General features: G+C 35.4%; 1 protein-coding gene and 1 long non-coding RNA gene across 5 annotated transcripts in view; one reads left to right on the top strand and one right to left on the bottom strand.

Annotated features, from left to right (window-relative positions):
• The window catches only part of ZNF654 (zinc finger protein 654), a 77222-nt gene that overhangs the window by 38174 nt on the left and 24051 nt on the right, over positions 1-14997 (bottom strand). For 3 of the 4 annotated variants that reach the window (XM_028534124.2, XM_028534125.2, XM_028534128.2), the window contains exon 2: positions 8972-9117. In XM_028534124.2, the coding sequence (XP_028389925.1) occupies positions 8972-9117 (146 nt within the window). Of the gene's footprint in view, positions 1-8971; positions 9118-14115; positions 14832-14997 lie in introns of those variants that run through there. The other variant, XM_036017953.1, reaches the window with a different exon arrangement.
• LOC118498870 overlaps positions 1-14997 on the top strand; it is a 58936-nt gene that overhangs the window by 43369 nt on the left and 570 nt on the right. The gene's annotated exons all lie outside the window — the stretch shown is intronic.

The following is a 14997-nucleotide window of genomic DNA, read 5'->3' as shown; positions in this document are numbered from 1 at the left end:
CTTATTTAAATAAACTAGAATTACAGGCTTGCTCTTTTAATACCACCATGTTGCTATTTCCACATTTTTCTTCTGGTAATAAAAATACAATTAACTTTCCTATTAAAGTAAATTCAAATAATACAGAAACTTTTCTTTATAAGAAAGGTTACTATTTGACAAAGCAGTAAGATACATCCTTTATTTTGTCTAGGACTGTACCTTATGTAAGATTTGTTTCTGCTTAATACAATATTCTTTTTATAAGCAGTAGTAACAAAAATCTAAAAAGTAATGAAATAGAAGTCAACAAATGACAAATATTTTTAAAAGTATTTTTGGAAGCCTAAAAAGCATTTTCACATTATATCACTAAAGCTAGCAAAGATTATATAGAAAAGGAGGGAAAGTCAACATACTGTAACAAGAATAATGCTTCTTGCTTAAAAATAGTGTATTTCTATTAACACTTGTTTTCCTCCAAAATCACTAGAGAATAACAACTGTTTTGACAGCTTTCAAAATAAACATATAAATATAGTCTTTATACTCTACCTAGCTCTCTTTTCCACTATCTCACTAACTTCTTGAGGGAAGTGTGTATCCCTCCATCATTTCTATGGTTCTGATATGGTTGCCAATGGCTGCCAATATAGTATCCTCATTTCCCCTAGTGCAGACTTGTCATCAGGCTAAAACAAACATTTTACCACACTCTCCTCAACACTGTGATTAGTCCAAGAAGTGGGCACACTTAATCTCGGCTGGGCCCAAGTCCCCCAAATATTTTGGGGATTAGAGGTGTGAGAAGGGGATTTCTTCTCCCTTGGTTAATAAACTAAACTTAATGGCAGAAATGTCAGCAGCCCTGAGAGAATGAAGCCCCTAGGGAAAGATGGAAAGGGAGAAAACAGTTCCAAATGATATTGCATTCTCTGGATTCAGAAAATCATGAACTAGATGGAGGCATAGGTAAACACAACTAACCTCCTCACACAACCACAGCAAAAAATTACAACTAAACTACAAAACTATCACCAAGAATTGTCAGAAAATTCAGCTGTATGGAAGTACAACAATCAAGCAATTAAAGAAGTTACATTCATCCAGAAAGGCAGGAAAGTAGGAGGGGCAGAGAAGCAGAACTGGCAGTCCCACATCCATGTGTAGTGGATAAAATCAGGAAGAATACCTTGAGAATGAGGGATCCCAGCCCCATACCAGACCACTCAACCCAGGGTTCCAGTGTCAGGAAGGTAAGTCCATGTAACTTCTGGCTGTGAAAACCAGTGAGGAATGAGGCCGCAGAACAAACGGTAGGACTCTCGGGAGTCTCTCTTAAAGTAGGGACTACAACGAACTTAGGACTTAGGCAGACTCAATTCCTCTGGGCTCCAGCTGGAAGGTCACCAGTGTCTGGTATCATGGTGAGAGCCAGAGGACAGCTATCTCCCAGACATAACTCCAGAGGACAAGCAGTGGCCATAGTCCCCTTTCTGAGCCATCCCTCACACAGAGCCACAAAGCAGTGATACCATACCTGAGACTCCAACCTGGTTCAAATGGGTTGCCCCTCCCTCCCTGGTGATTACCTAAGGCTCCTCCCCATCCAATTTACTGAGTGCTTTTCTACAATAGGCCACACTACTAAGACAGGGAGTCAAAGCAGCTCTACCTAATACACAGAAACAAACACAGGGAAGCTGCCAAGTTGAGGAGACAACGAAATATGGCCCAAATGAAAGAAAAGAACAAAACTCAAAAAAAAAAAAAATCTAACTGAAAAAAAACTAAAAGTTCAAAAACTATGAACATTAAAATGGCAATAAATTCACAACTATAAACAATAGAATCTAGTAAAAAAAGGCAGATGAACAAAACAGAAACAGAATCATAGATATGGCGATCATTTGGAGGGTTATCATTTAAAAAGGGGAAAGGGGAGAATGGGGAAAAGGTACAGGGATTAAAATTACAAATTGGTATGTACAGAATAGACAGGGGGATGTTAAGATCAGGAAAGGAAATGGAGTAGCCAAGGAATTTACATGCATGACCCATCGGCATGAACTAAGTGCAGTGATTGCTGGACTGAAAGGGGGTACCAGGGGGAGGGTGGGGCAAAGAGGAATAAATTGGGACAACTAATAGCATAAGCAATAAAATACATTTTTAAAAATAGCAAAAAGAAAAAAGAAAATATTGAAACTAGTTCTAGAACTTGCTTTTCCATAGTGCACTCATCTAATGAATTCCCCACCCATTTTTTATTTTTTGGCTTAAACTAGATTGACTAATATTTGTCAATTCTAAACCAAAAGTTCTAATACATTTCCATGTTCATTTAGGCTTGAAAAACATTATATTTAATGTTTTATATAATATATATTTTATATAATAAAAATTATATAAAAACATAATATATTTTAATATGATATTTATATAATATAAAAGTTTTATTAACTGTCTCATTGCTATAAATCTAAGTAATATTATATCTTAAATGCTCCTTCTCTCCACAATTTTTTCAGCTTTATTGGCATAAAACTGACCAACAGAAATTGTATATATTTAAAGTGTACAATCTGATTTTTGATATACATAAGATAGTGATATAATCACCACAACCAAGGGGGTTAACATATCCATCATCTCACTGAGTTGCCCCTATAATTTTAAATATATACAGGTAATCCTATAAAGAATCATGATGTACATGCATTCTTTTCAATTCTATATATATAAAACAAAAAATATAGTTTGTATATATGAAATTAACACATCTTCAAGATTTGGAAATGCTACATGTATAGAAAGGCTTTCAACCCTCTCTCACTAGTCCAATGCCCCAAAATCAACAACTTTCAATATTTTTAATAGCTTTTGATAATAAGTTTTGCTGTTTTCTTGATTTGTCAATTTTAAATATTATCTTTTTGACTCCCTGCTCTGGGAGAATTTAATTCCTCACAAAATCAATTCCACCTTCCTAATATTTATTTATTTATTTATTTATTATATTTATCTATTATATATCTTTATAACTTGCACATTTATTTATGGCTTCATGTACTACTGGTACACCATTTTGTAAAATAAAAATTAAAGGAAGGATACTAGTGTCCTGTCTTCACTTTCAAATCACAACTTCCATTAAATATTTTTATATTGAAAAGTTAATAATTTCCCTCTATTCTGTAATTATTTTGTACTTTGAAAGTTTAAAGTCAATAAACATCATTTACATTAAGAAAACTACATAAAACCCTGGATGGTATGACTCAACTGGTTGGAGTGTTTGTCCTGTAACTGAAGGATTATAGGTTTAATTCCTAGTTAGGGCACATACCTAGGTTTCAGGTTTGATTCCCCAGTCCAGGTACATATGATCTCCTGTCTGAGAATATAAGGGAGGCAACCAATTGTTGGTTCTCTCTAACATCAATGTTTCTTTCTCTCCCTCTCTATCTCCCTAAAAAGTAATGAAAAAATGGCCTCCAGTGAAGATAAGAATATAGAAATAACATTTAGTACACATTAAGTAGTTTGCTATGACTATGTATCCTTTCCTATTCAGATCATTCTTAGTTTTCCTGGAGTGTCTAATTCCTTTTTTAATTCCTTTGCCTTGTCTACTTTTCCACTACCTTAAACGGCTCCAGATTCTCAAAGTTAGTCCCATATCTCAATTTCTACAGGATATTTCCCTCTTGGAGGTGACATATCCATAAGAGCTATTATTTGGCAGTGATCCTGGATCATCTTTTCCCTCTACCTTAAGTAAATGCCACTGTTTTCTAGATTCACTGTCATTTGGTCTTTTTATATGACATACTCATCTAGAGTACATTCTCTAAAAACTTCCCAAAACAGTATGTGGACAAGTCAATCTTCTAGGTCCTTACATGCCTGGTAATATTATTTCTGCTTTCACACTCAACTGACAGTTTGAATGAGTATAAAATGCTACATTAAAAATAATTTCTCCTCAAATCTTTAAAGATACTAATTATATTCTACCATCCATTTCTGGTTGTATGAAGACTGATATCAATCTGATGTTTGTTCCTTTATAGATGACCTAGTTTTTCCTCTCCAGGTGTTCAAATCTGTTTTTCATTCTTCTTAAATTTTATTTTTTAATTTAGGGAGAGGGGAAGAGAGAGAGAGAGAGGGTGAGAAACATTGATGTGAAAGAGAAACCTCGATGTGAGAGAGAAATATCAATTGGTTGCTCTTATACACGCCTCAACCAGGGACTCAACAGACACCCAGACATGTGCCCTGAATGGGGATAGAACTAGCAACTTTTCGTTTTGAGGGATGATGTCCAACCAAATGAGCCACACTGGTCAGGACCATTTTTCATTTTTGATATTCTGAAATTAGAATATGATATATTTAGCTGAGTATCTTTCACATTCATTCTGCTGAGTACTTGTTGGTTTCTTTCAGCCTAGAAGTTCATGACTTTCAATTCTAGGAAATTCTTTTATTATGAGTATGTCTTAGAAAATTTCCTCTAATGTATTTCCTCTAAGTTCTTTTATGGAACTCAAATAATTTAAATAACAAATTTCCTACATGGAGCTACCATATCATTCTTTAAAAAACACATCCCTTCTCTTTGGTTTTGATTTACATTCTGCATTATTTCTTCAACTTTACCTTCTAACCTTCCTACAGAACTTTAAATTTTAACAATTATATTTTCTTAATTTCCTCGAACTCATTTTGGTATCTCATTATTCCTTTCAGCATGGTATGTTGATGTTGTAACATTAAATATATCTTCTCAATTCTCTCTGAAAATACTAATTATAGATTTTGTTTATCTTTTAATTTTATTGTTTTCAAAATTAACACTATTTCCTCCAAAATTTTTTATTGTTTTCATTATATTTTTTCATGTTAAAGCATTCCTATTGTGTGTCTGAGGATTCCAGAATACTCATTAATTTTAAGAATAAAGTCATAAGCAAATTAATTGCAAGTTTCTTAAGCATGTCTACTAACCATAGCATTGCAGGTTTGGTGACTGGTGAGTTTTTTTTAGGATATTACCAGCTAGCTGTCTCAAAGAGACAAAATGGCCAGAATATTAAAAAAAAATAGCAATACCATTTTCCACCCTACCCTTGGCCCTAAGGCCTGGTGATTGGCCTGTATGGAAAAACTTCTATTAATGCTTTAATCTGCATACTGCCAAAAATATCGCATTCCTACTCTCTACTTTATGCCTTATATGTTGAAATTCTATACCTCTCTAGGCTTCTGGGGGCAGGAGTGAAGGACAGCTGACTTCCTCCTCTCTAATAAGGTAGAGGATCATTTTGTTTTAATTGCTACCAGCAGTTTTTAAAAAATGTTTTACAAAGTCATGAGTTGCTTAACAGTTGCTTAACAATAGAAATACATTCTGAGACACGGGTCTACAGCCATACCACCCTGAACACACTTGATCTTGTCTAATCTCAGAAGCTAAGCAGGGTTGGGCCTGGTTAGTATTTGGATAGGAGATGAAATATATCCATGGTAGCTTTTTTGGTATGTTTCTTTTTCTCCTCATAGATTGTTTTGTATGCAGATAATGCACCATGAACATTCCTTTTTATTAATGAAAACCTTTCAGTGTTGGAGTTCAGGTTTTAAACGTTTTAAGGAGCCTGGTAAGATCTTCGAATGCTTTAGCTAATCCTGAACTATCAACTTTCTTCTTTTTCTTTTGCAGTTTCTTTTTCTCTTTCCTTTTCTTCACCTATACATTCTTGTTCCAGTTCCAACAAATCCACATTATTCACTTCTTCAGGTATCACCTCTTAGATGTCCCCATTATCATTCTCATCCACATCCTGGTTAAAGTTTTTTGCCAGTTCAATCACAGCCTTGGTGAATTTTGCAACCTTTACACTAAGACATTATGATGGCTATGTCACTAGGCAATAGAGATTTTTCAGCTCCATTATAATTTTATGGGACCACCATTGTACATGCAGTCTATCATTGGCCAAAACTCATTATTTGGCATATGGCTGGATATAAAAATAAATTTAAAAAGCCCTGGCTGGTGTAGCTCAGTGGATTGAGCATGGGCTGGGAACCAAAGTGTCCCAGGTTCGATTCCCAGCCAGGGTACATGCCTGGGTTGCAGGCCATAACCCCCAGCAACCACACATTGATGTTTCTCTCTCTCTCTCTCTATCTCCCTCCCTTCCCTCTCTAAAAATAAAATAAACTCTTTTAAAAATAAATAAATAAAACATTTCACAAAATAATACTTATGAGACATACTCATTTTCTATTCTATTTTATAATGTTGATAAATGATACCAAAACCCACCATTGTGATATAAATGCAATTTGAGGCACAAAAACCATACACACACAAAAATCAAATTAATTTGTGACTTGCTCTGCCATGTTTCAATTGAGACTTATCTATCTTCTGTCCCTCAGAAAATTGTTGAAATCTTTCATTCACTGATGACGTTTCTTTTCACTATTTCTATCTCTTAATTCTTTGCTGTAATTTTAGTAGAATCTAGGAGGGTAAAAAGGATAAACATAAGTCTGTGATCTTTACTTTTTTAAAAATATATTTTATGGATTATCCTATTACAGTTGTCCCAGTATTTCCCCCTTTGCCCTCCTCTGAATAATAGCCCCATTCCCTCTAGCAATCCCCACCATAATTCACAACCATGGGTCATGCATATAAATATTTGGCTTCTCTATGTCCTATACTGTTCTTAACATCCCCCTAATTTGTACCTACCTATTATGCTTCTTAATCCCTGCACCTTTTTCCCCATTCTCCCCCATACCCCTCCCAGTTGATAACCCTCCGTGTGATCTCCTTATCTATGATTCTGTTTGTTTTGCTTGTTTGCTTAGGGTTTTTTCAGTTGTTGATAGTTTTGAGTTTGTTGTCATTATAATGTTCATAGTTTTGATCATCTTCTTTTACTTAAATAAGTCTCTATAACAGTTCATATAATAATGGCTTGGTGATGATGAACTCATTTAGCTTTACCTTGTCTGGGAAGCACTTTATCTGTCCTTCAATTCTAATGATAGCTTTGCTGGATGGAGTAATCTAGGTTGTAGGTCCTTGCTTTTCATCACTTTGAATAATTCTTGCCAGTCCCTTCTAGCCTGCAAAGTTTCATTTGAGAAATCAGCTGACAATCTTATAGGAACTCACCAGTAGGTAACTCTCTCCTTTTCTCTGGCTGTTTTTAAGATTCTTTCTTTGTCTTTAACCTTTGGCATTTTAATTATGACATGTCTTGGAGTGGTCATCTTTGGGTCCAACTTGATTGGGACTTTCTGTGATTCCTGGACTTGCATGTCTATTTCCAAACTAGGGAAGTTTTCTTTCAATATTTTTCCAAATAGATTTCCAGTTTCCCGCTCTTCCTCTCCTCCTTCTGGCATCCCTATGATTCAGATGTTGGTATATTTGAAGATGTCTCAGAGGCTCCTTATCCTATTCTTGTTTTTTTTTTTTAATTTTTTTCTTCTTGATGTTCTAATTGAATGCTTTTTTCTTATGTTCCAAATCACTCATTTGAATCTCAGCATCATCTCCTCCACTGCTGGTTCCCTGTAGAATTTTTTTTATTTCATTTAGTTTAACCTTTATTTCTGCCTGAGTCTTTTTTATGCTATTGCCTTACTCAGTGAGTTCTTTGAACATCCTGATAACTAGCATTTTGAACTCTGCATCTGTTAGGTTGGTTATCTCTATTTCATTTAGTTCTTTTTCTGGGGTTTTGTTCTGTTCTTTCTTTTGGGCCATATTTCTTTCTCTCTTCAATTTCACAGCATCCTTGTGTATTAGATAGAGCTGCGTTGACTCCCTGTCTTAGTAGCATGACATATTATAGAAAAGGCACCTGTAAGATGTTTGGGGCTGAGCCTTAAGTAATTGCTAGGGTGGGGCAACCCAGTCCACCACTTTGTTGCTCTGTGTGGGAGGAGGACTCAGAGGAGGGACAATGTTGTTACCTGGCTTCCAGAGGTTTGCCCAGTACACACCCAGTTTCCAGTTACTTCACTTACTCCCCATATGCTACTGGTGCCCTTCCAGCTGATACCCTGGTGTTGAATCCCACAGGCAGTGGGTGTGTATAAGTTTTAACTCTGTGCGGATCCTTTTAGTGTCCTAAAAATCTGGCAGTTTTGTCTGCCGCCCCAATCCTCACTAGTTTTTACATCCAGAAGTTACCGGGATTTATCATCCTGGCTCTGGAACCCTGGGCTGTGTGGTCTGGCCTGGGCATGAGATCCTTCACTCCCAAGGTATCCCTCCTCGTTTTTATCTACCAAACAAGAAAATGTGACTGACCATCCATTTGTGACTACCTCTACACATCACCCTGGGTCTCCACCCTTCTCCACCCATCTCTACATTTCCACCCCTTCTACCTGTCTAGATGAATGTGGTTTCTTTAAATCCTTGGTTGTCCAACTTCCATACAACTTGATTTTCTGATGGTTCTGGGTGTTAATTTTGTTGCTATCTGGCTGTAATTTTTTCTGTAATTGTACCAGGAGGCAAAGTATGTTTACCTATGCTTCAAACTTAGTCAGAAGTCCTTACTCTGTGATCTTTAACTAAAAGTCTTCTACAAGTATTTTTTAAAAACCAAGAGTTTCCTTTTAAGGTCCCCCTGCTAATTATAATTATGGTGGCCTTCATCGCTATATTCTGGGACTTAACATTACAGCTTGCCAAAACAATCTAGGGAATTAAAAAGGAAAGGGAAGTGCTGGTAGTGGGGCCTGAGAATGTATAGTAATAATTTTGTTTAATTTTGACACTAAAAGTAAAATTGTGATGAAATGTTCAAAATTAAACATAAATACTTAAATGAAGAAATGGTCGGTTCTTTTTGAGAGAAGACTTTACGAAAGGTGCCTTCCCAAAGAAATAATAAAAAAAAGTTCAATCACATCATGATAAATAATATTTTTAAAGAGTACTTACAAAGCAAGGCTACTCAAAACATACTGTACGTGCTCACATTCATCCGGGAATGATGCACTGGCTGATGTAAAACAGCAAAGGGCAGTCTGAAGAACTTGAAGCTGCGGCAAAGGGACCTGCCATCTTCCAGCATAATCTTCAACCACCTGATAGGGAAGCAATCCAGAGAGTGCATTATAGAAAATATTCTCAACATCTCCAGTTTAAAAATTTGAATAAAACTTGCTATATAAATTAAACTATTAGTTAAGCACAAATACAGATGATGCAGGTGAGGTCCTTATTGTTTAATTTTCATGGTGTACATCTAAAAATAATTATTATCTTTGAAAATGTGAAAAAGAACTATATTATATGAATGACTATACTGTTCAGCTGCCAAGTCCTTGCCAAACTTTGTAACACATACTCTTCACCTCCTATATTTAGCTTTCATCAAATTGCCTTTTAATATTAAAATAATTAGACTTTAGGATATAGTAATATAGAAAAGTAGAATTGAGTATGCATTATTATTTTTATTTGTAAAACTGAACTCTAAGCTTCCTGGCAAGAAATGGATATTAAAGATATAGTGGCATGATGCTCTGATTATTAAAGTTGAAACTATAACATATTATGGAGAAAAAGTCTAGAATATAATCAGTGTTGTATCTGTCATTGGGTAGGTCTCCTACTTTCTCTATGCATTACTTTTCTCACCATAAATGGAAATACTAATGCTTATCTTGCATGCTTACTCTTAAGTTAAATTGGAATAATTTATGAAACATATTTTTAGAAACTACCAATTACTATAAAATATTGATCATATAGATCTATAAATCTATATAAACACATTATTCAAATGCAAGACTGCTGTATTAAAACAATGTATTATACGTTAAAATTTATCAAATAAAAGGGTTGGCAAACTATGACATATAAGCCAAATTTGGCCTGCAACCTATTTTGTAAAACCCACAAGGTAAGAAATGGATGTTATATTTTTAAATGATTAAAAAAATTTTTTGATGTGTGAAATCATGTGAAATTCAAATTTCAATGCCTGTGAAGTCTTACTGAAAACACAATCCAGGTTCACTCATTTTATGATTAACGTATGGCTGCTTCCTGGCATAACAAGCCAAGTTGAATAGTTGTGACAGAAAATTATAGGCTCACAAAGCCCTAAAACATTTAATATCTGCCCCTTTACAGAAAGTTTTCGAACTCTGATTTAAAAGCTTAAAAAACTGGTACAGAATAAAAAAGCCAAGAACACTCAGAGCTCAATGACTTTTCATACTACTTCCTGTTGGGAGACAATTTTCCATGGCTGTCTTGTATTCCTATAATTCTCAAAAAGAGGCTCTGACAGCCTGTATCTTTTTCAAATATATTTATAGAAAATGACCTTGAAAAATATAGATGATATCTCCCTCTAGACCAGTGAACCTGTTTACTGTCTAGTATAGTCATGATGTTATTTCCCTATGGAGCAAAGGTCAGGCAGATACGCTTTCAGACTACTATAAAAAAATTAGGGTTCCCTAACTTTGGGGTTTCTCAGCTGTGACAAAAACCTACTTTGAGGACAGGATCCACCTGAGCCACGTACTACACCTCTGTGAGACTTGAAGGACCAGGAGAACCACCATAAACATGAACCTCATGCTGCTTGCTGTGCTATGAGAAATAAAGTCCTTTATCTCTCACCCAGGAGTTTGTCTTCTACCAGCATCCATGAAACTATGGCAGGCTCAGATAAACTCTCAGACCCTTCACAGTTCTTTGACAATTCCAAATTGCAATACCAGGTAGCTAGCACATATCTCTAATGTTTCCAGGACCATGTCAGATAAAAAAGAAAGCTAGAAGGTATCATCTCTGTGAACATGTATCCCTTCCAGATTTTGTATTCCTTACTAGCTGGAAAGTAAAAACTACTACTGACTATGACCCCAAGGAGAGCAGACTTTTCTAAACTGCCATAGACCCAAAGAGAATGTTAGATAAACAGTGATTCTCTGGCTTTAAATTTTCTCTTTACTGAAGGGTTTAACCAGCTTTACTGCCTCTCTTTGGCCAGGGCAATACTGTTTTTGTACTGCATAAAAAATAGGCACCTGCCAGTCTCACATTTTTTTCTGTCCTCAGTATCAAGTAGTTTGCCCTAATCCTTATCTACTTACAACCTTATTCACTTTCTATTTATGGGCTGAGTTTATCTTCTTAGAAGAGAAACTTTCTTCTTTCAGCTTCAATTCTCATTACAGCTTCTTTCATTTACCAACATTCAGCTGGTAATACCTGTCTGATCTAGCTGATCCTAAATCTAACACAATAATACTCCGTGTAGGCAACACTTCCAATGTTTGCCACAATACGCTTTAAGACACATTAACAAAATAGGGTGAGATTTACATATTGTTTTCCACTGTTCAATGTCATGGCTGATACTGCTATTAACATACCACTATAACACCATTTCTCCTTTACATTTTTTCCTCAGCATATGTAATACAGTATACATTACATTGCACTTTTGGTTTGAATTTTTTCTCCTGTGTTATAAGAGCTATTATAAATGCTCAGCTAATGAGAGCTAATAATGTGAATGATAATCTGAATGTGTTCTAGCTAGCCACACAGTGCAACACATCTTCCATATTTCTTTTTCTTTTGTATTCTAATAAGTAACAGTCTTAACATAATGGTCAGAATGCTAAAGTTGCTGCAAAGAACAGTACTTACCTGGACCTTTAAAATCAACTATTATCACAGTTATAAATTCTCCAAGAAAATGGTCTAAGAAACAGAGGATCAAGAAGGCACATCATAATTACATTAGCCAAGATTAAAGATAAGGAGAGAATCTTAAAAACAGCAAGAGAAAAGGAGTTACCTACAAAGGAGTTCCCATCAGACTGTCAGCTGATTTCTCAAAAGAAACATTGCAGAAGGAAGGGGCTGGAAAGAAATATTCAATGTCATGAAAGGCAAGGACCTATATCCAAGATTACTCTATCCAGCAAAGCTTTCATTTAGAATGGAAGGGCAGATAAAGTGCTTCCCAGATAAGGTCAAGTTAAAGGAGTTCATCATCACCCAAGCCCTTATTATATGAAATGTTAAAGGGACTAATCTAAGAAAAAGAAGATAAAAAATATGAACATTGAAATGACAACAAACTCATAGCTATTAGCAACAGAACCTAAAAAACAAAAAACAAAAAAACTAAGCAAACAACGAGAACAGGAACAGAATCACAGAAATGGAGATCGCATGAAGGGTTATCAACGGGGGAGTGGGAGGGGAAGAGAGGGAGAAAAGGTACAGAGAATAAGTAGCATAAATGGTAGGCAGAAAATAGACAGGGGGAGGTTAAGAATAGTATAGGAAATATAGAAGCCAAAGAACTTATATGTATGACCCATGGACATGAACTAAAAGGGGGAATGCAGGAGGGAGGGGGTGTGCAGGGTGAAGAGGAATAAAGAAGAAAAAATGGGACAGCTGTAATAGCATAATCAATAGAATATATTTTTTAAAAAAAGATCAGCAGTCTATTAGAGACTGGTAGAAACCTCCCCCCACCATTTTGAAGGGCATAACACATGTTACTGCAATGCAATTTACTATAAATTATAGAAACTGTATGAATACTGCTAAAAGAAGTTACAGCCAAAGCCAAACGTATGCCATGACATAAGGGGAGTTGAACAGAAGAGCAGAGCTATTGCCAAAGACAGATGCTGGAAGATTTCAATGATCCAACAGTACTTTCTCAGCACTCTCATTTATAGGAGCATATACCCTGCTCTATAAGGAATACAGTATATACTATATATTGTTATATCTTAATTTACATGACAAATTATTTTGAGAATGAACACAGTTTCATTCTGTCAAAAAACTGTCAAAGCACAGATTTAATGTAAACCTATTAAGTTAAAATGACCTTCATTATTTAGGAATATTAACATACATGATCCAGATTAGTATAGACTGAAATGCGTCTCCCTAAAATTCATGTGTTAAAGTCTTAATCCCCAATGTAACTATATTTGGAGATAGGGCTTTTAGAAAATAATTAATGTTACATGATGTTATAAGAAAGGGGTCCTAATCAGAGAGAATTGTGGGCCTTATTATAAGAAGTGGAAAAGGGATCTCTCTTCATCTCTCCACACGTTTGCACAGAGGAAAGGCCATGTAAGATCCACAGAGAAGTTGGCTATCTATGAGCAAGGTTCACTAGAACCCAGCTGGCACCCTGATCTCAAACTTCCAGCCACCAGAACTGTGAGAAAATACTTTGTTGTTCAAGCCACCAAATCTGTGTTGTTTTCTTATGGCAACCTACAAATGTATAAAAACAATACAAATGTAGCAGTTTAAGAACCCCTCAAAGTATCATATAAATTGATTAACTAAAATATGGTTATTTATTTCTTACCTTTTCTAATATAACAAAGATTATCAAACACAAATTAATCACTAAGCAAATACAATCCTCTTAATTTTTAAATCCAGGTAATATTAGACTATATATCATCAACACACTATCAAACATGACTTTATTTCTATTAGTTGGCTCTTCACAACTCTTGTCATTTTCATCCGAGTCTCCCATTGTCATCGACTTTCAAAGTTTCAGACACCCCACAGTCCCCAGGTGTTAGTAGGCTGTTCACTGTTAACTTCTTTCCTTTTTTATATACAGTGAATCCATCCACTTTCCAGATCTAAATAACAAACCAGAAGGCACATTACTATTATCTTTCATTATAAGAGATTCAAAAAATCTCTATAATACATGCCTATATTAATCCGCTGAAAAAAGACTAATATAATCTATGCACTGAGTACCATATTTTGCCATGTATACTGCGCCCCTGTGTACAATGTGCACCCATGTTTCTAACCAAAACTTACAGGAAAAAAAATCTTTCATTTTCATTTTTTTATTCAATTTCTTATTTAGTTATATTTAGATACTTTTTTTATTATAAATGAATTTTAGCATTTATTTTTAAACAAATTATGGTACAAGAAATGTTATGTACCAATAACAAATTTACAGTATGAACACATCATAGAAGGCCAAGAACTCTTGGCAGTGTTGATATCAGAAGTATCATCTTTAATTTCTACCTTACCGTTGTCTTCTGAAGAGTCACTTTCCTCATCCCAGTAAACTGCATCATCCTCAGTTCCATCCACAGCATTATTGATGCAGCGTTTTTTAAACTATTGCACAACCACTTCTTTCTTGACATCATTCCACAATCTTAGGATCCAGTCATAAACCTTGGCAATGGATGCCTTCTTGATCCTGCCTGTAGGTGTTAAATCACTACCAGCTGACAGCATCCACTCTTTCTTCATTAGGGCCTTAATGCGCTTGCATACTGGCACATCAGGAGGTTGCAGTTGACTGGCTAGCCCACTAAGTATCACAGCAAGTTGGGTTTCCAAGTCTGCTGCAATTGCTTTTGCACTTTGTGTAACATGGGCTTTGAAGTGATCAAAAATAAGCAAAGCTAGATTTTAAGTAATCCTCCAGGCCTTTGTGACCAGACTTTGTTAAACCAGATTTTCATGCCTCCATTCATCCATCCTTTTTTATTCATGTGTGCAGTAACTCCACTTGGAATCTTTTCTCAGAAATGTTTTTCTTTTAAAGATGGTCATAGGTGGAACTTTGTCCTATCTGCACAACAGGCTAGAATAATAGTGAAATGTGTTTTCTTACAACTAGCTTTAACAGCCACGGTCATTGCTCCTTTGATGTCCACAGTTCTGTCGGATGGCACATCAAATGTGAGTGGGACCTCATCCACATTTGTGATTTGAGACAGCTCAAAGCTGTAAGTAAGTCTTTCAAAATTAATAACATAAGAATTGAATTCCAAAACTTGATTCTCATAGGCTCCTGGAAGTTTTGGGGCAAGTTTCGTTTGTGTCCTCATGTTCAAACCTTTTCTCTTCATAAAGTTAAAGCACCATTTAGGTGTCCCTGAGAAATCATCAATTTTTTT

This window comes from Phyllostomus discolor, chromosome 2 (assembly GCF_004126475.2).
Source record: "Phyllostomus discolor isolate MPI-MPIP mPhyDis1 chromosome 2, mPhyDis1.pri.v3, whole genome shotgun sequence".
Classification (NCBI taxonomy): domain Eukaryota; kingdom Metazoa; phylum Chordata; class Mammalia; order Chiroptera; family Phyllostomidae; genus Phyllostomus; species Phyllostomus discolor.
This window is presented reverse-complemented; position numbering and strand designations above follow the sequence as displayed.